Consider the following 27,665-nt stretch of genomic DNA (forward strand, 5'->3'; position numbering starts at 1 on the left):
TTGGATGGTGCAATTCAAAGGACAGTGTCCACATCAGTGGAGAAACAAAAATGAACCCTTCTGGAAGCTAAGAAGTAGATAAAAACCACAACTCTTAGGTTACATGATAAAATCGTGTCTGCACACACACAGAGTACAGACAGACTACGGCAGATGGGGGAAGTCCAAATAACACCCTACCTAGTTCCATCGAAAGGGACATCAGCCTACTGAAGCCCCATCACCACAAGCCCAGAGGAGCACAGGAGCACAATGGCAGGCAGGAACCCAAACTGGGGACTCAGAGGAAGGGACATATCGTCTGGTCCTTTGCCAGATCTGTGCCTGGACAGCCTCAGGCCCAGTGTCCAGGTGTGAAACCCATCATGATAAGAAAATTCAAAATCACCTTTTGGACTGTGTGGGGGTTACTGCCTGGGGGCATGGGCGTGGGACACATTATGGGATGCAGTTTTGGATTGCACAAAACTTATTATGGGATGTTAAGAGAGGAACCAAAGGTGGGGAAAGGGATTCAGTGACTTAGGGAGGAACAAGTAGGGGAAAATAGAGGGTTAAGAGGATAAAAAGGGGTTGGTCACATGTAAATAGTTTTCTGGTCAGTATGCTTGTCTGGCCACACCCTGAGCCTGGTCAGTGCAGTCTGTCCTATCCTCCTATTAAGTTCCTTTCTAATTCTTTTCCTGGGTGAGGGATTCTGTGGGGGTGTATGTGTATGTGAGAGTGTAGAGTGTGTGACGGTCTGTACCAGCAGCTGGACAGGGGCTGAGGCCTCAGGGGCTCATATGCCCAGCTGCCAGAAACTGGGAAGACTGGGATCCGGGGGTAGCTGCTGGGCGACTCTCTAAGCCACGCTGTGGCAGTACATCCCGCCCCCCCATCCCGCCAGCAGGAAACGAAACTTCTCCAGGCAGGGAGAAGGGGAAGGAAACCCTGGAGGCTGCAGGTTGAAATTTGAACTGGCCAATCGAGACGTGTCAGGTACACTGAGGTGACCTTCTTGGCCAACAGAATTAAATGACCACAGGTCAGATTCGACAGGGGTATAAGCGGGTTCCCGCCGGAGGACACGTTGGCAGTCCTCCTCGGAGCAGCGGGTCTGCAGTTCGGGACTCCCCCTCGGGCCGGGGCACCGCCCGAGGTAACTCCTCGAGGGAGAGAGCCCTCAGCTTTTAGGTGAGTGATACGTGCGTTTTGAGCCGTCACTTTAAATCTTGGGGATTCTTAAGTCGGCCGTGTAGTATTAATTCCCTTTACATCATTGAGCCTGTGATTTTATAAAATGTTACCGGACTTCTAACTTACTTTTGCTAAAGAATAAATCTGAGCTTTAACACTTGTTGGATTTGGTTAGTTGTGCATCCGTAACACACGCCGCTGGAGGCATCCACACTGTACATATATATACATATATTCTCACGAGTGGACCTCCATCCTGCTCAACCAGAGAGAGGAGCAGGATGATGCTGTCTGTGTTTGTGTGAGTGCTCTGTGTGTCTGTATGTGACCTGTGTGGCTGGTCGTGTACATAAGCATATACATATATATAGATACATGTAGTGATATATACAGATACATGTAGTGTATACGTGTGCTCTGTGTGCATATGCCTACTGCGGATACATCTTCACCCTCACTACTGGTTGGACCTGGGGACACGGAGATGCAGCTGTCTCCCCTCTCTTGGGCTTTCAGATCCAGCTCAATATATTTTCCCCCAAACAAAAACCAAAGCAGATTATGCCTTACAATGATAGTGTTGAGGTTTTAGTTAAAAATTACACTATGTGTAAGCATAAGGCTGCTGATGTTTTATTTAGGCATAGCCATTTGATGAAAAGTAGGTTGAAAGTCTATATTTTATTAACTTTGACTGGCTTGGGAGGACAGCTGTAGATGATAGTTTTCAGCATTTCTTACAAGTGACACTAGTGATTCTGTGGCATAAAGCTCATTTTACACAAAGCAGATAAACTGGGGTTGAATCCACCTCATTTAATTTTATTAATCTAAAAGCTAAAGAAGCTTCCTTAGGGTCTCCAGATTACGGAGCTTTTTTAGGATGGGTGGAGTCATCCTCTCCTTCCCTCATCAATCATGGAAGCTCCAACAAAGCAGCTGATTTTTAAAGAGCTAAATTTGCAATCAATACCTCCATTAGAAGCTAGATACAGAATGAAACAGATTTGTCAATGTACTTGCACTGTAAAGGCTAAGATAGGACTCATATGCCAGGTCATCTTTCTGTGGCTGCTCTTGTCATTACTGCTGCTGGGCACAGAGTGAAGTTAATTGCCACTAAATAATCTATACTAGTGTACAGTTTAAATAATAACATAAAAATCCTATGAAAATAAGATGTATCTGCCTCTTTTCCTCAATAAGTGCATTCAAAAAGAAATTAAAAATACCCAACAAAACAAAATGCCCTTAATAACATGCTTTAACTTCTGGTCAGCCCTGAAGTGGTCAGGCAGTTGGACTAGATGATCATTGCAGGCCCCTTCCAACTGAAAATATTCTATTCTAAAAACCAAACCTCAAAACCAACAAAAATGCTTTTTTTCCAGGCAAATAATTTGGGATATGCTGCGTTACAGAATTTAGACTGTGCATGGACCTTCTGCGGTATTAAAGCCTGATACATAGCATCCTGGACAACCATCACAGTATTCTTTCCTAAAGGCAAGTTTCACTGTAATATTAGTATTTGACCCTACTACTCCTTTCAGAATGATGTCATGATTTAATGTTCTTTAGTCTGCTTACTTTCTCTTCCCCCCTAACTTATACCAATTTATTCTCAGGTCAAAATTAGTTTTAGCTGCAGTAAGTTCTTGGTTATACTCCTGTTCCCATCCCTCCACTTCTATTTTTTTATGGAATCATGGTCACACTTAAAGATATGGCCAGTTTTCTTGTTCCCCATCATAACTTCCTAAACACTGTTTGCGATTCTCAGCATACAGGTAATTGTCATGATGTTTTTTTAATCTTAATAATGCATTGACATCACTATGTACTTTGGTGTAAATGGTTCTCACTGTGTCTCAGTTGCTGAACTTGTGAAAACGCATTAAAACAATTTGTTCATAGACAGTCATGGGGTAAATAAGATGCCCTTTTTAATGTCTACAAATACACCTCATTTACTTTCTTTAAGGCAAAGTTAGTATGAACACAGAAAGCAAAGCACTTCTCCCATCTCTAGTGGAGGTAAAGTATTTTGCATTGACATTATGAAACTATACCTATTTTAAGCAAAAATAACTCTCTTACCTCATCAAATCAAAATGGAATTGCTTTTCATTTTGGTCATCTTCACAGCTTCCCCTCTCTCCCCACCCACCTTTTTCCCATACTTCTACATGTCCCCCTTGATTTTGCTGAACAGTGCTAGACAGATTTCTGGCTCCATTGATGTTTTTCTTCATGTACAGGCTTTCAGATATAAACACTTCACTAAGAGCAAAGCTCACACAAAACATAGCTACCTGCACCTACATTGTGCCTAAAGAGGTAAATTGGAACGGACAGAGGTGAGGGCTAGTGATGAATACACCTGGGCAAATTCTTTCATCTTCTACTACAAAGTCTGTCTGCCACCATAAAATGAACAGCTGAATAACTTATATTTGATTATATAATTCCTCTCATTTCAGAAAAAAGGGGTAAAAAAAGGATTTTGCATATAAAAAGGATTAAAAGTTCATTGATTTTGATTCTACTATTGCTTGAAAAGAAAAATATCTGATCCTACCTCTTCACAGGCGGTCCTGAAATCCATGTGCTATCACACAGCAAGTGATATTTGTCTAAAATGAAGAGAAAGATTTCATTAGAATGAAAAAGATACTGCAAAACATAAAAGTTACCTGTCTGAGCTGAGCAACTGCACTTCTCTTTGTTAGGTCCAGTTATAGTCATTGCTTAAAAAGAGAAATGATCAAAGTTGCAACAGGATTAGGAAGTGTAAGGTGTTAGAAGTTGTTCCTGGTTCTTATAAAGTACACAACCCAGTTTCATTGAATATAATCAAAGGAATGATTATGTTCCCACAACCTCCTCCCTTCCACAGGGCACTCAAACTTACTTTTCTTATTACAAGTGTAAATTTCTTTTTTGTGTTTTGGTTTTTTTTTATTTCTCAAAAGTAAGAGTATACTGGAAAGTAACAGAAATTGAGACAATTAAGTGTCGCTCTTCAGAATAACCCCTCTCTTCTAAAAGACTTGTTTGTTTTTTCTTTTCTCCCCTAATTAAAAAACATGATGCATCAATACCTTTTGTCTCACATTTTATTAACATGCATAATCTCTCCAAGGAAGCCAGTGTCATTTAACAGTGTGACTACTTTGCAGAAATATTTATGAGCTGAAAAAACAAATGTTAGAAAAGTCAGGAATAAGTGTGAGTGCTGGCAAAATGTCACACCAAATCCTGTGATTATTACTTTGCCTGGCCTTTACCTAAAGTGTATTCATCCCAATGCACACTTATGCATTCATTTATTTATGAGATAAAGCCACTGGAACAGGCTGTTATCAGAGGATAATAACAGTGTCCTGCTGCTGGTTCTGCAATAGAAATACTCATACATCAGCCAATAACATTTCCAGGAAACACTTCCTGGGCAAATGTCGTGGTTTAACCCCAGCCAGCAACTAAGCACCACGCAGCCGCTCACTCACTCCTCCCTACCCAGGTGGGATGGGGAGGAGAACCGGGAAAAAAGTAAAACTTGTGGGTTGAGATAAGAACAGTTTAGTAATTGAAATAAAATTAAGTATAATAATAATAACAACAACAACAACCACAATAATAAAAGTAGTAATAATAATAGTAATGAAAATGAATGTAAAACAAAGAGAGAGAAATGAAACCCAAGAAAAGACAAGTGATGCACAATGCAATTGCTCATCACCTGCTGACCGATGCGCGAGCAGCGATCCACCCCTCCCGGCTAACTCCCCCCATTTTATACACTGAGCATGATGTTTTATGGTATGGAATATCCCTTTGGCTACTTCAGGTCAGCTGTCCTGGTTATGCTCTTCCCAGCTTCTTGTGCACCTCCTCACTGGCAAAGCATGGGAAACTGAAAAGTCCTTGACTTAGGATAAGCACCACTTAGCAACAACTAAAACATCAGTGTGTTATCAACATACTAGGAAGAAAATTAACTCTATCCCAGCCAAAACCAGGTGCTCACTTCCTGGGCAAAACAGTCATTTCACTTGATGGCTAGAGAAACAAAACCTGTAACAAAATTCTCTCCATCAAGCATTTTATTGCTATTCTGTATTAAATACATGCTTACAACTATTTGTATAAATATAGTACTCAAAGCTCCAACACAAAATTTGCCCCATTAGCCTAAGTTTAAAATAAAATTTAGAAACTATAGCTCACATAGTTCAAAAATTTAAGTCCTAATAATATAAAACCTCTTAATCTCTTAATTAAGCCTCTTCATTTGTTTTGCTGCCCTGGATGCAGTTTTACTAAACCCAAGCACACGCACACATACGAGGTTAATGTTCTGTATTTACTGAGCTCTGCCTGGTTCACAGCCTGTGCTCTAGACTAATTTCTAGCAGAGCTAGCCTAGGTTGGCTGGGTTACAATGCAGGAATTTAAAAGGGACCCATCATAATTCCTTCCTTATCAGTTTTACAAGTGCACCAAGATCCAATAAGGAACTATATCTGTAATTCTGCTCTCAAAGTGCTCATAAAAAACAAGGTCACTATTACAATTTTGACTTTTCTCTCTGGTGGGACAGTCAATGTGCAATGAAGTATGTTTCCTTGTAATTTTTATGAACTCTCTTTCCAGGTGCTGAGTAAGCTGAAATTGGAAAGAAGCTTTACTCACCTTAGCAAAGTATTCTGAGGACTTTTTAGCCTTCTGGAACTATAACCATATTTATCTTTAAAATATAAACTGAAGTACTGCACAGTATTCTCCTTTCTTGGGCCCTGACTGTATCAGGTCAGTAATTCCTACTGCCGTCAAAAGTATATTCATGCATGTTATCTTCTGCTTTATTAATAAAAGTTCTGCAAAGTTTGGGTTTGGGCAATTTTGGTCCCACAGTCAATGACAATTTCTCTTTGGTTCCTTTTTAGCTACATTTTTATCTAAATCCTATCTAATCTAGGTAATTTACACAACTCAGTATTACTCCATTTTCTTTTGTTGTTTTCATGTATTATGCATTTATTTACTTATTTCAGAAACACTTGCATTACCACACAGAAGAACAGTCAAGAACAACTAGGCTTCGCAGCATCATAGCTGATTGTATATGCAGCTCATGATCTAAAATAACTTCTAATTCTGCTCAGATAATAATTTAGCAATCTTAGAGGTATGAAGCCTCACATGAATACCAAATTCTTTGTTGAAAAACCCTTTAAAACTTTTTTTAAAACCCCCTTTTTAAAAATCCTTTTAAAAAACCCAACATTTTAAACACCACTGCATTAACTCTAGTATGTTTAAAATTATTTCTGAAAGGCAGAAGCCATAGTTCTCTGTCCTATGTCTTGAGGGCTGTCATGGCAAACAAAGCCCTCAGCCTTCAGAGAAAGAGTCCTCAAACTATAAATATTGCCTCCAACTACCTGTTGATACTTGATGAATCTACCTGCCAATCACCTTGGTGATATTTCCTTTTTTCCCCTACATGCTAAATTACAAATAGGTAAAATAAAATACACAACAAATACTCTCCTGACATCCATGTCCTACTGAAATAAGTTGTCTGGTTCCCACAGAAAGGTTACACACAGAGTATACTCTGGGAAAGCTGGTTAGAGGCAGTTTTTCATGATCTGTGACAAGAGCTTTTACTATTAAAATACTGTCTAAAATGTAAACCTGGAACTACATAATTCTCAACACAAAATCATACTCATTGCAATGAGTGTACTTGTTTCTCAGGCATTCAACAACTCTGTTACCAATCTTTGCAATATAGCTGCCACTGCTTCTGTATCCCTCTATTTCCTACCGATTCTCATCTGCAGCTGCACACAGAAAATTTAAGCCCATTATCAATGTTCTTTTTCTGACTACCAGCAATTTTACAACACTTGATATTTTAGAAACAGCACATAGAAGGTTTCATTACAAAGTGCAGTACCTCATAAATCAGCTCAGAAATGTCATTGTTTCTAGCATTTACACCCCAAATAAACACTCTAGATGATTAAATTACAGGAATACGTATCATGCATTATGCAGAAATTTTATGATCTTATGCTGGTAAAATGCCCCAATGATTAGTAATTGTGTCCTCCTGTAATACATGAAAAAAGGCAGAAAATATAAAACCAAGTAATTTTAAAAACAAAGCATTTGTAAAATGATGAACTGTGAAACCCACTGCTGACAGATATCCCTGATCAGCCTCTGGCTAACCTCTGCAGCCCCCTTATCTCCAAATCACAGCCACTTTCACCGGAGCACCTTTCCAGCTTTCCTAGGAGCTTCCTTCAGTCTCACCTAGACAGCCCAACGGTTACCAGCCCACATTCCCCTTCAGCCCCAATATTTGATTTTTTTTTTTTTGTCCCTCCCCACCCTTAGGTTGCTTTGGGACAAACTGTGGTCCAGAAGGTGAGAAAGGAGCTGCCTGTGGCTTTGAAGGGAGGAGGTGCAGAGGAAACAGCAACAGCGTCAGGACAGAGTAGCGTGTGCAAGCACAGTGGGAGGCATGAGCAGCGTGCATTACTCAATGAGAAAGAATGGCTCCAACAGCAGTGAGGCTTCCTCTGAAAGGGCTGGGAACCACTGCAATCAAAGATAGGTAAAGAAGCAAGCTTTGAAAAGTTACTTTCCTTCCTTTCAACTTGATTTGCAATCTACACTTCCTCCAAAACTCAGTTACCAAACTTACTTAGCTCATCTCTGCTGACAGATGGAAAGGAAGTAACATGACAGACAGGTTGGGAACAGAATTTGACACCCCCTTGACAGAAGAAGCAGTTATTCAATACTGAAGAAACATTTACCGAGCAGTATTATTACGGCATTTGTGTTCTAAAGGGAAATCAATGGCTAAAACATAACGGTAAAGTTGAAGGCTATGGCAGCCCTCAGAGACGAAGCTTCATTTAGGATAATGCACTGAGCACTTGAGCTATGCTCTGATCTTCTTATAATAAATCAGGTCATATTCCAGCAGTATAATAGATGTAATTTCACAAAGTAGTTCCGTGACTGAATACTCCAGTATACTTAATAAAATAAGATACCAAACAAAAAGAAAATTTCATGTGCACGCAACAGTAGTAAGAGACACTTTGTGGGAATACTACAAGCCAAATAAAATACTATTGAAGCAGTAGTAGGAAACACTTCATTCTCAAGGTTACTGGTGCAAGGTAAGAATACAGTATTGTATGCACAAATAACAAGTTCATGGAGAAATGATGTATTATCAAATGCAATTTAATTTAGCATATGACATCACTGCAGCTTGTATATTTATTACTTGCTGGAGATAAGCCACAAGAAATTCTTATTATCTGAGAACTGTCTGGATTGCTGACTGTGAAACAGACTAAACCCATGTGTCAAAGGCACAAATATCAGATCTGCAACTAACTGTGATAGTAGTTCACTACTAAACTTCATGTTTGCCTTTTCAAGTCCTTCTCCTGCCTCCATTCTTACCACCATCTTTTGTGCTCTACATTTTGGAGATGTCTGAAGGAAATCACATCTGTCATTTTTGTGTGTGTTAGGAAACGAAACGAAACATGCACATTTGTAACTCTGCAGGGGCTTTTTTTTTTAGCAATAATTTAAAAAAACCAAACCCATCTGTATCATAAATAGGGAAAAAAGGCTTAGAAATTATCCTTACATGTAGCATAGCTGGTCCTTTGTGCTTTAAGGGATAGAAAAATATTTTGGGGAAAAAAGAGGCATACTTTAAGTGCAGATTCCATGAAGGCATATTCATTCCATCCAGCTTGCCACTGGAAGAGTGGTCAGAGTTATGCAGATGGCACAGTAAATCAAAGGAGCAGCTTAGTAACCACAGATTAATAAAACCCTATTACATTACTGTTTTCCAGCACACTTGAATTATATTTCATTTGAACACTGAGTTACTTATGTTCAGTTAACATAATGATTTTTAATAATTTACGACAGTAACATATTGGACTCATCTGGTGAAAAATTTCTCAATGAGTTGGGAACAGATAGTCTCTAGATCCAAACACAGCCTCATACTTCCCTCACAGAGTTCAATACATGAACGGGGAATCTGCATATCCCTTGCACAGAATTACATAATTTATAATAAATAAGAAATTAAGTTGAAAGACGCTCATAAAGCTGGAGAGCCCTACGCCGCATGTCCTTCAATCTACCTGATAGTTCAAGGACTGAGATGAACTTTGAACTGAGCAAAGCTGTGCACTTCTTTGGCAGTGAGGAAAATAATCACCTGACAAAGCTTTTTAACAAAATGTCCAGCTCTTAGCAGAGCTATGCTTCAAAAGAATTAAAGTTGGCAATTAGTAGCTAACAAGGTTTTTAATGTTTAATTCATTTTACCTTGGTTAAAACAAGAATGATATTTACCTGCCAGTCATAATTTATTATTTTAGTTGCAAGCATTTGTAATCAGAAAGCTCAATTAAGGATTCACTGTATAAACATCAACTTTTTCAAGAATCAGTGAGCCACAAGGCAGTATTAAAGGAATGAATGTATCTTGGACTCCTGTTTGTTTATCCAGTACTGTTAGCACTAACAATTATCTAGTGCCCCCCAGAACAAACACCCACAAAATGACTTAACGAATAACCCAGTCTGTTCTGGCTTGGCAAAAGCAAACTGATGGAAATGGCAAAATAAAAAAAACAACACAACATGTAATCTTTCAGAGGGAAAAAGCAGTATTACAGGAGAATCATCTGAAAATGGTGAGGTTAAATACCAATGGGCTGCTACTGCATGCCTTTATATGAAATGCTCTATGGCAAACTGGAACAGGAAAGTTTGGCTTTGGGTTAAAGCCTGGAATGTTGCTAGAAAAAAAAAAAAATCTGTGTCTGATCTCTCGCTTTTCCAATGATACCTTTTGGTGATTCACTAGAAGTGTCTGAATATAATTACGTATTTAACTTCAAAGAGAGAGAGTGCAGATGTCAGAGCCCAAGCACGGACTAAATGTCTCCTTATTCTTAACTGCTCTGGGGGCTGCGTGAACTATTTCATGATTTCGACCATTTCTCAGTTTTGCCTAAATAACAGTGCCTTGTATCAAAGATGAACAGAAGTTCTCCTCTGACTATCTGGCACTGCAGTCTCATTTTTCTCGCCATTAGCTCTCAACGCAGAATTTCCTTATAAAAAAAGATACTGGGATTTCTCTGCCAAGGCAATTGTTTCCCAGTTAAATATAAATTTCATGCTTCTGGCATTATGCCTAATGCAAATAGTTTGGAATGTGACTTCCCACATCATATTGCATCTTTTGATTTCACTTAAGTAAAAAAAAACAAAACAAAACAAAACAAAAAAAAAGAAAGCAATGTACCAATCTCCTAAAGGAGGTAAGGAAATACATTAATGGTTATAAACACTCAGGAGATTTTGATTTGCAAGGTTCTTGGGAATTGCTTGGATACCTAAGTAAGCTAAAGACAGGAATGCTTCCACTTCTTCAAATACTGAGCATGCTTTTTCAAATTAACAAGCAGGTAAGATAATAGTTAATGACAAGGTCACAGTTTAATGTAAGTTTTCTCTTTCCTTTACCCTCAGTTTAGGACATTTATTCAAAAGTTAATATAATAAAACACACATTTAGTCCTGTGAGGTCCAGAGAAACTAGACTTCAGAATCATGTGTTAATAACTACATTTATATATATTTAAACAATCATAAAAGTTTCTAAAATTTTCCTATGTGAGCAAAACAAGTTGGATTGATGCAAACTAAGATAAATGGATTCACAAATAGGGAAGTGCAAAAAATCAGTACGACCACAAATTGAAATAAGTGTACAAAATATTTTTCAGTTTTATATATCTACAGACCAAGGTGGTAAAATATACTTAGTAAAATTGTTTGTGGTAAATATATTTCTTTAGGAACTGGATTCTGTTTTCACAAAACTCAGTCACAAAATCCCCACTAATCCTAGCTCTGCCATTTCAGATTCAGACTAAAAAACCATGAAAGCAATACCAGCACATAATTTATATTTCCTCACTGATAACACGACTACCTCTCCATTTCTGTAGACAATTGTAGCCCTATCGACTTAAAAATATTGTTTAAAATTAACTGCTGTTTAGACTCTAGCCTGCCATATTCTTTGGGCAATGTTTTGGATGTGTGTATTACAGGACATTTGTATAAAAGCATTTATGATTTTAGAAAAAAATATGGAAAAAAACCCAGTGGAATACATTGAATGGAATGAAATGGAATACAATGAATAAAACCAATGGAATTCTTAGAAGGTCTCATCCTTTCAGAAATTCTTTAAATGCCTGTATCCACTTGGCATAAAAGGACATTTTTACATGCTAATGATTATATGAGTGTGGACAGTGTAATCCATTAATGATTTTCCCTTTAATTCCCCAAAATGGAACAGTATTATAATGTCATTTAAAAGACAAAAAGTGTTTTAAGTCCCAAGTACAACAACAAGGCATACCATTTAAAAAAAAGCTAATTTTTTTCTGGTATGCTTTGACTTTCAGTAAATGGAAATAGTATAATACCACATATTTATTTGAGATTTTCAGATCCTGTACAAATAACTGATATATATATTTATATCTGTATATATGCACGTGTCAGATCCAAAATTAACTGCAGAAGTTCTTAATGGAAAAATAATCATTCACAGTGAAATTTGAAAAATCTGTATTTCCCACAGATGACACATTGTAAAAATCCTGCTTAAAAAAAATCAAAATAATAGTGTACAATGAATAATGAAAATTAAAACCAGATTAAATGAAGAAGGGGCATGATACCAGGCTTAGTACAGAAGACGTCCATTGAATCAACTGAATACAAATATGGTTTACTTCCAGTTTACAAGTGTATAAACTAGCACATATTTCCATTTTGTTAATTGACTGAAATGTTTTCCATATACCAAGGAAAATGCAAACCAGAATTTCTCAACAGATATGACACCATTTCTGTTCATATGCTACATTGTGAATCACAAACTCTAGCATGTCTTAATAGAGCTTGAACTAACAAGATAAGCATAACTGAAAGAAATGACAAAATCTAATCTCAGAGAAATTCAGAAGTTTCATTAACCTCAATGAAAAAAAAAATGACAAGTAATTTTAAATGGTTACAGGACAAAAAAAAAATATCCAAGTTTCATTTGGAAATTCATAACCAAAACAATATTTGATTTTGACCTTTCCTCATTTTGATGGGATTGAAATTAGTTGAGTAAGGTCAAAACATTTTCTATTTTATCATTTGTTTTTATGAAATGATTCATATTATTAAAAAGAATATTCCTGTTCTACACTCACAAAATCAAAACACTGTCTGTTATATTTTAAATTACCAGGTTATATATCACAATGTAATAAATTTGTAATTGCTTTGAAATAGAACATTGTCAGTGTTTTAAGATGCTTTCCTGCTAGGTCCATTGGTGTGAATACAAGTCTTGTTCTGGATTTGTAGCAGAAGCTCCCAATTGGTTCAGATAGAATTGGATACCTTGTTGGGATGAGGTGTCAAATGCAACAGTGAAAGACACTAGACTTTATGGTAACAAAAATCACAACAGTCCAAAGAAAAAAACTGGCATCATTTAACTTTCAGTGTTTGTTTTCATACTGATATTTGAATTGGAGCTTGCTTTCTACTTAGTAATTACCATCATCACTGGTTTTGCAACTGCCAGCCAGTTTTCTCACTCATAACTTGGAAATGGAATTGGGCTATCAGGAGTAAAAAGATTTGGGGAATATGCCTGGAAGCTACCTAGGAAGATGGGCAGAGAGGCAGCTTGAGAAGCTGTGAGATAACACTGAGTCAGTGCAAGCTGGCAGAACAGAAGAAACCAAGTATACTTATTTTCGTTAAATCAACACTCTTTGCTGAGACACAGAACTTAAATGACTAAACTCTGGTATCTGAATCACCTAGGTGAAACACCAGAGAACAAGACAAATGGGAGATAATAGCAGCAAGACTCCAGATTTCTTATTTAAAGTGGACTAAGGAATCTCTGTGTTGTACTGCAGCTTAGACAAACTGTGTTGTTTACTGTGTCAGGTCCTTGAATGTCACTGATTTTTCATAGGCTTTTTTCTTCTTCCTCACCTAAAGTATGAACTTACAGATTTTCCATAAATAACCAAGTTAATCACAAAAAATGCAAGGAATAATTTGAAAAATTGAGTGATTTAAATTAATGTGATTAAGCGACCATTTGACAGCTTTAGACTGAAGTCTGAACTGCAACTCAGCTTCTGCTACCAGGTCCTGTAATCAACAGTGACCTTCCCAACTAAGAAGAATTCCTGTGACAACAAGCATGCACACACTTCCAGTGGTCACCATTAAAAACTGCATTTGTCATCTCTGGGACAGCATAGAGAGCCCCAAGGTTCATTGCAGTTGTTGCTACAGTGTCGCCTTATCTGCAAAGTCACTTATAAAGACTACCCTTAAACATTAATTTTCCTCAGGTTAAGGTAAAAAAAAAGGTAACCTATTTCAAATAGTTGCCATTGAAGGAAGGCAGAATAATATTGTGCATGAACCAGGAAATTCTAGTCATCAGAGATATCATGGTCATGGTTTGCATAGTCTTCACCACATTTCTCTTTTTTCAGAGCAGATACTTCTATACAGAAGAATTCAGGACTTATGGAAAACAAACACCAATAACTGGGCTCAAAATTAATCAACATAATTCGATCTTCCACTTGAGTTTTTATATGATTGCAGCAAAAGCCTCTTTAACTCCTCTCAAATCCAGAAAGCAGGAATTTGTAGCAGTACTGTTGTAATATCATCAAGTCAAGTTTATTTATTGTCAGACTGTTCCTGCAGTAGTACATTGTCAAAATGTATAAAAAGAGAACTTGAGATATACAAAATATGTCACACAGGAAAACACAGCACTTTAAAGTACTGTAAAATTAAAATAAACAAAGTTAAGTAGCCAGTGAGAAACACTTAGAGCTAATCAGAAAATATCCCTCTGAGAGCAGCACCCCTCACCGAAAATCTTTCTGTATGGGACTGGATTGGCCTGGGATGCTGAAATGGTCATCCCAGCTGTCCATACAGCCCTCTCCTGCAGGTTGTTAATCCTGCCATAGCGATATAGCAGTAAGTTGCAAAGAAACACCAACTACAGCCTGCTCCACTTCTAAAAACCGTGGATGATTCAGACAAACACTGGCTAGTGGTAAAATGTGCTGGTCCAGGAACACTGAGCTGCCACACAATGATACCTGGGCAGGGCAGACGTGGGTGGACAGCTATAAATGCCGTCCCTATTGAATCAGTCGCCTTATGGGAATTACTCATTTCAGTTATCTCATTTTCTACCTAATTGACTACTGTTCAATTTAGATTTTACTCAATGTGTTCTTGAGCTCATTGAGAGCCAGGATGCTGCAAAGTGAAAGTTGTAAGAATTTTTCTTTGTAAAGTCTTGGACACACTCATGATGCAATCTGATTATTATAGGGGTGGGACTAATATCAGTAACTCCTTCTATGATTGTCTTTCACACTCCACTGAATGCAGATAAGAGCCACTAAATGTAGATGAGAGAAGATGATGAAAATTTGAACTGTACAGTCAAGCAGACTGGAAGACGCTGAAGTCATGTTGAAAAAGTGTTACCAGGAATAGAATGAGAAGAACATGGAAGGGAATCTGCAACTTGGTAGATCAGCAGAAAGGAGATAGGGTAGGCCAAACTGAGGAAGCTTTTGGGCCATGGGCAAGTTGAGGGATGAGGAAGAAGGAGACAACCTTCAGGAGAGTGAAAATGAAAGTTTGCAACCTCCATAGAGTACTTGCCTCTAGGGAAATGTACCCCAAAATCAGATCAAAGTTCCATAGGCATGGTAGTGTTACACCTGTTTTACTGTACAGAATACTAAAATTAAGCAGCATCAGCAAATTTATTGTATATATTGTTAAGCTGTTAGTATGGACTCTCATATGGGTTTAGCCCATGCCAGCTAGTACTCTCCAAAACAACAGGCTACATGATTCAGGAGTTAGTATAAGGACCATTCTTAATAGGCAATTTTCCCACAGCCACCCTACTTCCGAGGATAAGGCAGTTAAATACCATGGATGTAGCCTGTCTTATGCAACTACCTTCAATGCCAGAAGCCAGTTTCACTGATAATGATAAACATAAACTAGGAGCTTCATTGTTTGGAAACTCACAAGAAGTGGCAGAACATTATAGCTGGTACACTAGCTCAAATGACAGCTCTAAAGCTTCCAAGCCTATCCGTGAGAGTACCAGAAGATACCTCATTATGGGTTACTTTTTATGTGGACTTTTTTTAAAGTGGATTCCAGTGGAAAATTTAGATTGTGATTGCGTAATTGAAACTGAGTCATAGTTTATACATGAAAATATGATGGCTTCAGTTTGCATAGCTATGCTTAATTCAAGTATTTTGTAACTTTTAACTTACTTAGAAGATTTTAAACATGAGTCTTGAAATCAAATGGGACTCAAGTTTAATAAATTCCATTGATGTCTCCAAAACTCACAGCCATAGTAGGTGTACATCTATATTGGTAGACTAAACAGTACCAAAGCACTTCTGCACTTCAGACACAGTCACTGAAGCAAAGCAGGAGTTTTGCTCTTCCTTTTTACTTTCCAAGACTCTCAGTGAAGAGAGTAGGGAGAGGACAGAGTTCACGTCACAATTTCTTTAGTCACTTTAAAATCTATTTCAGGGAATAGAAAGGTTATAGTTTAAAGACTTCATCCCCTCACCCTGTGGGGATATGGAACTAGAGGGAGGTATAGGGTTCTTTTTTAGTATACTGTTCCCCCAAGGTAATAGAAGTAGGAAAGAAAATTCTCCAAACTATCCACAATGTGTGTGTGTTAATAAATGTAACACAGTGCCAGTCCAAGATGACTGATGAAAGAGGAAAAAGCATTAAAAGGGGAGAGAGAAACATGAGAGAAGAGGGAAGAGATTGTTGAGAAGAAGGGCAAGGAAAGAAAAAGATGTGAAGTAGGGGAAGATAGAAACATGTTTTTTAAAAAATCATTTGCATTTCCCTATTACATACTATTTTTCAAAACTCTTCTTCTATAAATGTCAGCTTGATCAAATCCATATGTACTAAGATAATTTTTTTTTTTCATCAATATCAACATTTTGTTGGGTTTTTTTCCCCCCTCTACCGTGAGCAGACCTAGGAAACAAAAGATTAAACTTGGAGAAAGAGATGTAAATGTTAGCGATAAGCTGACTATAAGCAGTAGTGTTGAGAAGAGAGGGTCAGAGATGCATTAAGAGATACTTTCCTTACATCTTCAGTCACATGTTTATGGTAACTGTGCTGTACATTAAAATCTTCACAAGATTACTAGAACTATCAAAGTTCATTGCTTGTGACATGCCTAATGAAAACAAATTACTTAAGTGGAGTTTTGGATACCACCTGAATCACAATTGCTTAAAAGCATTCTTTATCAGTTTAGAAATACTCGAGTGAAAGAGAGATATGTGAAGGGAACAAGCTCTGTACAGAAGTCCAGTGACACACTGAATTAAAGCCAATTAAGTCAATGTTAGCACAACACACTGACGCAGGAAATGAATATGGGTGTTGTGGGGCTCTACAGCATGTCTGAGGATCTGGGATTTGGCAAACCTGTCACAAAGGAATGATTAAGGCAGGAAGCTCAGCTAAATTAAGATCATGCAGCAGAACAAAATACATGACTATTTTTAGAAACTGTTGACGTCCACATAGCCCAGGGAAAAGACTGGCCTCTTACTTTCAGTGTAAGTGACAGCAGTGCCATCAGGGTAAGCTACAAGGACATACTGAGAGTAAATGGCAGACAAGTTAAATCTGAGACATATACAGGACAATGTGAAATGATGGCTTAGCAGAAGTTCTGTAAACTTAATGTCAAGGACTCAGCTGTCCAGAGTCCCCAAAATAAAAGGTCTTTTGTCAGTCAACAAACATGCCAAAGTGCAAGTTAGTCTGGGAAATCCTGGTATCAAGCAGCTTTACCTGAGCTTGAAACTATATAAGAAAAAAACAATTTGTGAAGTATAAATACTGATATTGAGTGGGATTCCTTTGGGATGGTTCTCTCTTCAGAAGTGTTGTTCTAGACTTGTTGTGTCTCTGATACTTGATCATATTTTAAAAGAATTCTTCACAACACATAACTGACTGAGCCTGATTTAAAAAGAAGTGGAAACTACAATGCTAAAGAAGATATTAGAGGGTGCTTCACTCTTTGGGAAATGCTTCTCCTTTGAAAATTGAGATTTCTTTTGTGAGCTACTGATATTACCTCTCCTGGCAACAGCACAGCTTCCAGGTTCTTGTATTTCTTCATGGTTTTAACAGCCATCAGTCTCTGTTTAAAAAAATGGTTCACTCAATGAGAAATATTTAAGTTTCTTGCTGTTTAAACCAGTCCAAAGCTTATGTTTCTTTTTTTCTGAGTATTGCATTCCTGCTGTAAAAATAGCAGCAGTTTTCAGGCAGCAGTTTTAACAATCATTAACAGTCAACCTAGAAAATATTGTGAGAGTCCAGAAGTATTGCTATGAGAATTTGTAACCTGCAGCTTGAACATGAGCATGATTTGGGAGAGATCGTAAGGACTGATAACTAGTAAATATCCACCAAGTTTTTCATTCACAGTTCTTTTGGATTCTTCGAATCATGTGGTGGAAGAAACAGAAGATAGAGGACACATTTGTTAAAAACATAGGAAAAACCCTTTCATTACTGAATTTTATTTCTTTAGAGATGACATGTTAATAGTTCAAAAGATAAAAAAGAAATGTCCTTAACATATGCAGTCACATCGTCTTCTACTACCTCCTCTAACTTTTAAAGGAGACTGTCTTAGAGAAAACCAATTGACAAACAATCTGCTGCCATAACTGCAGTATAATGTTTGAGAAAACAATAGGCACTACCTTCTTGATCTTGGTACAGATAACTTGATAACTACAATTATTGCAAAACTGTGTTTTTTCCACTTTCAAAAACAAACCCCTTATAGTGTGGTAGGGTCATGAAACTGATCATGCCAGTCCTTGCAGGGACTGGGATCACTGTCTTCACAAAGTCTGAAACAGCCAAGTACCTGAGTTTTTCCTTTACAGTCCATCTTTAAGTTCAGCTTAAAAAAATTAAAAGAGGAAGGAAAGTAAACTCCAAACCAGTCTCTCCTCAGTCTGAAGTTTTGAGCAAACTTCAGTTCTGCTCAGTATCCTCTAGTAAATATACCAGAATAGCCTATAACTAACTAGCTTCTTTTTAAAGAGTAAACCTTGCAATCCCACCTTTCATCATCTGGGATCTGAAGTGTATGCTCCTTCTAACTTTCACTTCAACTGAGCTGGGTTTCTCCCTTACTGGATTCTCCCTTTATTCCTACTGCACATGACAGGTTATAGTGAGGTGAGGTCATATGAACACACAGGAACATCTCTTTCTGTACACGAGGGTTTATCAAAGGATATAGGCTATGGTTTGACAATCATTACATTCTACTACTAAAACCTTCTATTCAATAAACAAACACAACATTTCTCAACTTTTCTTCAATGATTTGTTTTATATATAGAATTGGGAGTTCTTCTTACTCACTTGTGAACAGAGTAGTCCTGCTCCAGGCTTGAGAGTAGTGTTATGTATAAGATTTTTAAGAGGACCCTAGAGCAGCAGTGAACTCCTCAAAAATGGTTTAGATTTGCCAATCCAATGAACTTTTTTGTTCTCCTTCATGGGAACAGGGCAGCAAGACAAAGCTTGTATCTTCAGACCTTCCCCAACAGAACACTGGAGTGTATGTGCTCTCTTAGGTTCCCAAATTACACTTAGCTAGACTGTACTGCTTGTTTTCAAAAGGGATGCAGACAATGTGTCTGGCCTGTTTTTGTGGGATCTTTCTATATGGCACAAAAAATAATGTAAAAAATACTTCTCTAATAATAAAAATAATAGCATCAGTGTACACCGCACAGTGCCACGTTTTGTCAAAGAACTCAGTTGCCTATCCCATCATTACAAAGTCTACATAACAGGCTAAAAAAAAGTCTTTTCCCAGAGTTCCAGCATCATGGGATTTTTCAGTCTCTTTCAGTGTATATGACAACACTCAGCTGCCTTAGGATTTCCTCCGTCCCTGGACTAGTTGCCTGTAAATCCTCAAGATACCAACCTTGCAACAGCCAATACAAAAATGCATTATGCTGTCAAACTTATCATATCACCTTCACTGCCTGTGCATATCTCCCACCACTCCATCTAGAAGCCTGTTCTGCTATGGCTTCTGATCAACTTCCTGCATTCCCTGGGGAAGCAGCTGTGGTGTCCCCCAGATGTGTTCACCTAACACCACTTCCACACAGCAGTATGCCAGGTAGGTCATGCTTGGGCAAAACCACAGTAGGCAAACAAACAGCTTCTATTCTAAGATCTCTTTCCATGTAAAAAAGTTTGTGGTGCTTTTAATGGGGGCTTAGGATTCAGGTTCTAGAGAGTAAGAACATGGGGTAGTCATTCACAGACCACTTGGACTTTCAAAAGGTTTAATGGAAACATTGGGGTTTTTTTACTTTTTCATCAAAACCTGTAACCAACTGTTCCATTTGCCCCACAAATTTCAAGTCTTTTGTTCAGAAACTTAGAGACTGAAATAACCAGTAAAAGTGTAATCTATCTGTTCATTTAGACACTTTCACAGAAACTCTACGGTGTAGGCCCATTCCTAGCTCTGTACTCCGGAGTTAAAAACCTCTCAGACTTGGAAGACTTACCAGGCCATGCCTGAAGCTTTTGCTCCCATTTTCTGATATTCATCATTGGGGACCTATATCTCTTTAACTATATAACTCTGCCATTAGGGGAAATAGGGGTAACAGTTTGTGCAATGCCTATTGTAAAACAAGCAGGAGTGAGCTGAACATATGGATCTTCCTCATATGTCTTTCCAGAGCTGTGGTCTTCCACTTCAAAATCTCCTTTCCACTGTAATTGACAACACAGGATTCATAACTCTGTCCCTTCTGCTGTTTAGCATATGGGTTCATAATCCAAAACTGCCTAATAAATCATTATGGCTTTCAAAAGAGTGATCTATACTTTCAGAGTCACGGATAATTCTATATTATTGATAGAATCACACTAGGATAAAGCTGTGATGAGATCAAAATAAGGTCTCAAAATCAATACTTAAAAGTTTGAAGATACAGTAATATGAATCAACACATCTTTAACTATCACTTAGTATTTGCTGGAATATTTTAATGCTTCACAACATTATCTGAGGAAGTAGATAAAGGGACATTTGATTACATTCTGTTCACTTTTTAAGTCAAGGATTTAGCAAAGGGGTTTCTTCCTTTCTTTCTTCCTTTCCTTTTTTCTTTCTTCCTTTCTTTGCCAAGAAACAGCTTTGTGAAACTAGCACTTAGAAGTACTCATGTTTAAAGTTAGAAACACATTTAAATATCTTGCTGAACTAAGCCTTCATATCTACTAAGACTGAAGTTGAATTTTATTCTCCCTACATGTAAAAAAATTATGATGCTAAAATTATTTTGGGATTAGCTAACTTCCAGAAGTAATAAATTCAATAACTTGATGGAAATATATGAACTACAATTTTGATCATATCATAAAAAATAAGTGTTACCAGTGCATGATATAAAGATATCAGATGACATCTTTGTAGAGGAACAACAAATCCTTGTAACTTAAGGAATCTGAAATAGTCCACGTGAGCAATATCAAGTAAAATCCCTGACACACTATTATAGACATTACTGGAAAGTCTCAGGGAGGGAACTTCCATATTTACAAGGTTGCATGATACAATACATAGTCCATAAATACGGCACAAAGTAATTTAAAAGCAATATAAACTAGTCTAACTGCTTTAGCTGTCACTCAGTTGGTCCTGAACCACACTGATAAAAGAGAAATTATATTTCAAAATCTAACATTTAACAGCTTTAAAAGTAGTTATCTAGAAACTACATTTTATGCTTTCCTTTTTTGTTGTTGTTTTTTTGTTTTCTTCTTTTATCCTTTGTTTTAAGGGATATAGAACAACAACAAAATAAAGATTAATTCTAGGTCATGAGATACTTTACTAGCCTCTACTGCTGAGGGTGAGATCACTTGCAGTGATTGCAGTAATTTTCAGGCTTTGTAAAAGACCATATGCTTCAAAACTGTAATTCCTTTGGGCTTCAATGAAGTTAATCATGTGGCATATATTTTATGTCTCCTTTCCTCAACTTCCATTTTCAGCAAAGGCCATTTAAAAAAACAAGCAATAAGAACAACAAAAAATTCAAACATACTACTTTATTCGATTATTTTTTCATCCAATATATTTGGACCATGATGAAGCTGAAATTCTAATCTGTATATTATGTGTGACTGAATGATGTTTTCTATATTAAGTTTGATCTTAAGTTCCTTGGGGAAGCAGTCATGAATTGCACTGATTTGCATAGAGCTAAGAATACTAAGAAGCTGAGAAATAATAATAAATACATAAAATCTGCACTCACGTATCCTTTTCACTTCTAATTATTTCGCTTGTGCCATCTTACCACCTCCACAACCTGCTGATATTATCCTTATTATTCTTTTTAAATTTTTATGTCTCACTCCTTATCTTTTTACAAGTTATATTAGGACTTGGTTTCAGTTTCTGCTGGAGATCCTCCTGAACTCAAATTCCTACTATTTATGACTGAAAATTATGTAAAAAAGCTGCATGTGGTGTATGATAAGGTTTAAAAGCATCCATTCTTAAATTACATTATTAGAAATATCCTACAGTACACAAATATTCAAAAGCTTGGACTGAAAGAATTTGCTCTAATGCTCTAGCCTTAAGTCCTATAGTTTTCTCATTTCTAAATTCTGAAGATGAGGTATCACATTTATCACCTTTTGGACAATTGTAGGTCATTTAATCTAATATACCCAAAGAGCTGCCTAAACATTTTTTTTTTCTTCTCCCTTTTGATCTTCCAGATAAAAGAATCATCTCCCAATATCAGAAGGTAGTTCAAAACCAGAAAACAAAGTGATACTGAAAGAGTATAGCTGAGTGCGTTTCTCACATCCTAAAGAAAGAAAAAAAATTAAGCATATTTAATTTATACACTTACAGAGTGATGCAACCTAAGTTTGACCAAATATAAGTGGGAAGAAGTTTGAAAACTGCCCTGTAAAATGCTGAAAAGTTCTGTATCAGAAAAGGAAGAAAAACTGCAAGATGTGATACATTGCAGTGTGCTCTGCAAAGTCATTAAAAGAACACATTTCTCAATATGCAGCTCATTTGACAGATGAACTGTGTCCAGGATGAAACCTATTGCTCATAGATACATTTTCTTTAATATGACAATATTGCTTAAATAAACGTGCAATCAGCTTATATTAGCTCTCTTTGAATTCAGGCACTTTGCCAAATTCTTCATTTTCTACAACCTTTCTTTGAAAAGAATGCATAATACAGCTGGTAATGCTTAGCAGCTAACTGTCCTTCACCTATTACACTGACAAATGATGCAGTAAGCTGATTGTGGTTTAAACAATGTGTCAGGTTTGAGAAATTACTCTCATGCTTGTTAAGTTACGAATAAAGTGAGGCTTCCCCCCCCCCCCCCCCGCCCCATACTCCGTGCTCTGTAATCCCCTAGGTAGAAGCCTTCAGAGATACTGTTCTAAAATATGGAACAAAGCATCTTAGAAACATGTGCTACTTCGAGATTAAAATTCAGAGGGCCATTAAATTAGAGCACTGACTAATACTCCTTCCTTTTTTCTCTACCACCTCTCCTTTCACATTTCACGAAACCATGTCAGGGCTAGTCTGCTGAAGCAGAATTAGAATTCCAGAGAGAAGATCTGAACTGCTGAAATGTTAAACATGTCAGCGCGTTACAGATCCACACTTCTGCTCTACAGCAATAAGTAGTACAAGGTCTAACTGCCTCTTCCTGATCCTCAGGTGAAAAGAACAATCGATGTCAGTCACATTGAGCAGGCATCTACTTACTGTGTCTTACCCTGGCAATCCAGGCTGAAATTAAGTGCTGCAAGACCATTCAGAGACTCTGAAACTGCCTCCTAAAGGTAGGTGTGGTATACAAACTGAACAAAATATGTATAGCTCCTGTATATTAAAAGCATTTTGCAAAAGCCAGTAAGAAACATCACAGAGTATTCTTAAGGATTCTCTTGATAATAAAGCCAATTATGGAAAGAAACTTAAGAGAAAAGGTCAGTATATAGAGTTTAACATGGAAATTAATGTATTATTTAAAACATTTTTGCAGTTTCTGCTGTGGAGTTCAGTGAGTGAAGAGCTCTAATCTCAGTTAATATGCTATAGAAGAATATCTTCCTTTTTCTGTCTGCTATTCCTTCACTAAATAAATTCCAAATCAATAAATAGAAACTCCTATCTACATGTAACATTTAGCTTCAAAATCCAAATGCCAAAAGGCATGAAAAGCAGTGGTAGAAGTATCTCAGGACATAGTCGCACTGAATAACGTTAGAATGAGCAACACATTTTGATGCGTGTCAGAAACAGATAATGCAGATAATTTACTGTTGCTTTCAGTGTCCTAATGTTAACTCACAGTCACCTAACCAAAAGCAAAAGGCCACCGGTTCTGCAACTATCAGTCAAATAGCTCATTTAAGATTAACAGTAATCTATTCACTTTCATCTGCTGTAGATAAAAGGGAATCAGTAAAGGAAATTAAATACAGCAGGATTTGGTTCAGGTTCAGCCCACCTTTTTATTAATGAAAATCCATTAATTCAGTTGGGTTTTAATAGTAAACTTGGGGTGAGAACATGGCCACAAACCACAAGCGTGGTGGCCCTCATTTGGCTCTCACTGTCCTCTAACTTCTCAGCACACAGACAACACAGGATACCTGGTGATCCAGAGCTTAATGCCAAGTTGTGCACCATCCCAACAATCACCTCCTTTCCACACACTCAAATTCAAATAGCGGATGTTCCAAGTAAGGGGGTGGAAGAAGGTATTTAAAGAGGGATGACAGAGGGCCACACCAATGCACAGGATGGGAGGACTGCTCGTGTCCCACTGAGGCCATCCCTTTCCTCTTGGCTGTGAAGGACACATTAACACTACTAAGTTGGTGCACAAAGAGCAAGCATGAGCTGGAAAGACTCAACAGATGGATCCGTTTTATTTCGGGTAGTAGGACTCAAGCAGACCACATAACAATGTGTTTGTACACAGTCTTCTTACTGAATGAATTTTTCTTTATGCTGCCTGTAAGAAACTGTAAATGGTTAGCTACTCCTTCCTTACTCAATAAAAAACTAAATAGTATTTAAACTGTATTTAGTAATTACATACTTCATGTACTTTTTTTTACTATGCTATACATCATACAGCTTGCTCCAAAAACATATTTTTAGTAGTTCTCCTTTTCATTGAGGGTATCATATAAGCCATAAAATTTAAAATATTGCTGCAGCTGGAATTATAGCTACAATTATGGAGGATTGCTCAGTGCCTTCAGCAATAGCATAATATAAATGCTACATAATAATTCCATTTCCCCTCCAAATGTTCAGTCAGATTAATTTACACAAGTACATTGCCCTTTTCCTCACATACCACAGAAAACAGTCGCCCCGGAGTAAGAGATAATCGCTCTTTAGACTCAGTGTTGTGCAACTGAATGGGGTGAGACTTCCTCATTGAAATGCAATGATTGTAGAGCCAACTGTTGCACAAGTGACTGGATGAAAAGTTGTTTCTATGAAAAAGTTGACTTCTATGACCACTGTTAAAAAAACTTTGCATCAGCAACATGAAGAAAAATGTTTTCACAAATGAAAAGCTACATGTGAGACAACTACAATAACAGTGACCAATTTCACTGGGTAAGGGAAAATAATGACTGAGCACAGTAAAACCAAACCTCAGTGCTAATATTGTTTTATAAATACATGCTGTATATTAAAGTTTAGTATAAAATACAGCATTCAGTATGAAGAATAAAGTCACTCTGTCTTTATAGCAATGTAGCTGAAAGCATGGCCTGTTTTAAACTTTTATATTGCAGTGTCTAACACTAATTTTCAAAGGACTGGGAAGGCATTTATTTTCATATAGTCAAATCTTCGTAAGTAATAAGATTTACTCTGAATATGAAATGAATTAGATACATCTTATACATTATAGGCTATTTAATGCTTCAGAAGAATGTTATTTTGGTAATGACCACGTCATAATTTTCTGTCCATTTTGTGAAATCAGATTAAGTTAAACAATGAAGAAAAAATCTATAGCAACGTATCAGATATCTAAGAGAAAACCCAGGTAACTTACAAGTGGTAACTGTTAATTACCTTGTCCTATATTTCATTTGTTCTCACATTTGTCATTTTATGAATTCTGCACAAATCTACCAGTGTCGTTGTTTAAGCCCAACCGGCAACAAAACACCATGAAGCCGCTCGCTCACTCCTCCCCTCCAGCCCTGGTGGGATGAGGAAGAGAAAATATAAAGAAAAGCTTGTGGATCGACACAAGGACAGGGAGGGATCACTCACCACTTATCGTCAAGGGCAAAAGACAGGCTCAACTTGGGGAAGAAACAAAATCAATTTAATTTACTACAAATCAAATCAAAAAAGGATACTGAGAAGTAAAACCAAACCTTAGAACACCTACCCCCCTCCCCTCCCTCCTTCCCAGGCTCAACTTCACCCCCAAATTCTCTACCCCCTGCCCTGCAGTGGTGCGGGGGGACGGTATGGGGGTTGCGGTCAGTTCATGACACATTGTCTCTGCTGCTCCTTCCTCCTCAGGGCGAGGACTCCTCACTCTTCCCCTGCTCCACCATGGGGTCCCTCCCACGGGAGACAGTCCTTCATGAACTGCTCCAGTGCGGGCTTTCCCATGGAGTCACGGCCATCTTCGGGGGCATCCCCTCCTCCGGCGCACCTCCTCCCCCTCCTTCCTCATTGACCGCGGTGTCTGCAGAGGGGTTCCTCTCACATTCCAATCGCCCTACTCACTGCAGGTTTCCCCTCTTAAATCTGTTCTCCCAGAGGCACTACCACTGTCACTGATGGGCTCGGCCTGGGCCAGAGGCAGGTCCGACTTGGAGCCGGGGGAAGTTCTAGCAGCTTCTCACAGGAGCCACCCCTGCAGCCCCTTCCCCACTACCAAAACCCCACCACACAAACCCAAAACAACCAGACACCAAGGATATTTCACTATCACTAGTTATGCCTTATTTGTTCAGAGTTTTGCAGATGAAATTTTTCTCTGATGACCTCAGTGGAAATTTTGCCATTATCTTCAAAGACAATAAGGACTTCACATTTCTCGGCAGGTTATTCTTGGCTAACAAGAAGGTGTTGAGTTTCACTATATTTTCACACACTCATTGGAATCTCTAAAGCTATAGTAACTGACAGAACTAAGGAATCACTCCCAAACCTCGGGTTCTGTAAGAGACAGATTGGCACAATGGTAACATTTTACACAATGGTACAGTCATACTAAAGCCCCACAGCTTCATTTACACCAACAGTTGTAAGAACATGTTACAGGGACCACTGTTGTGAGAAGTCTTCTGCATTTGCCTTTCACTGGGAGAGCAACATTCCACTACCCCCACAACCTTCATACAAAGCATATCACAGTAAATATAACTAATGTTTTCACTTGTATAATTGACAGTAACAACGCTTCTTTTCATAGTAATTGAATGGGCATCTGTTACAACCCATCAAAAGAGCCTTGCTCGCCAAAATGCTTAAGCAGAAATAACAAGTTCTGATTTTTAAAAGAAAATGTCATTCATTATGACTCATGTAATGATAAAATATAACAATATTAAAACAAAATGCTCTAAAAATTATCAATATTTTTTTAGATTAAATAGCCACAAATTAAGATTATGAAATGAAGAAACAGCACATACAAACATACTATCTCATGTGAAGAAAAACCAGTATTTTGCATTTTTATGGCCACTAATGATGATTCAACTTCACTACAATGTTGTTTATAGGGTTTTATTTTAATTTATAATCTTACATATGCTTCTCTTCGAAGACTGAATGATTTCTATTTATTTTTTAAATTCATGGAGCCTCCTTCAGTCCCAAATTTACTACTAAACTAAACTCATTAAAAGGAGATCATCCCCATTTCTTTAAGTAAATGTGAATTGAAAAAATGTTCAAGTGACCTTTATCAGCTATGTTTTATCATCTGTACTACAAAGTTCATCCTGGGACCAAAACAAGGGAAATCTCTCAGATGTGTATGAAACTAAATTTATATGTTTATGTTAATGTTAATGTCAATGAAAAGAACAAATTCTTTCTACCC

At 37.6% G+C, this 27,665-nt stretch overlaps 1 protein-coding gene across 8 annotated transcripts in view; it reads right to left on the minus strand.

Moving 5' to 3' along the window:
* Positions 1–27,665, minus strand: part of SNTG1 (syntrophin gamma 1) — a 372,119-nt gene that overhangs the window by 175,142 nt on the left and 169,312 nt on the right. For 7 of the 8 annotated variants that reach the window (XM_030012053.1, XM_030012058.1, XM_030012057.1 and 4 more), the window contains one exon: positions 3,761–3,815. In XM_030012053.1, coding sequence (XP_029867913.1) covers positions 3,761–3,787 — 27 coding nt within the window. In that variant the 5' untranslated portion in view covers positions 3,788–3,815. Of the gene's footprint in view, positions 1–3,760; positions 3,816–17,569; positions 17,589–27,665 lie in introns of those variants that run through there. The other variant, XM_030012055.2, reaches the window with a different exon arrangement.

Source organism: Aquila chrysaetos, chromosome 4, assembly GCF_900496995.4.
Source record: "Aquila chrysaetos chrysaetos chromosome 4, bAquChr1.4, whole genome shotgun sequence".
NCBI lineage: Eukaryota > Metazoa > Chordata > Aves > Accipitriformes > Accipitridae > Aquila > Aquila chrysaetos.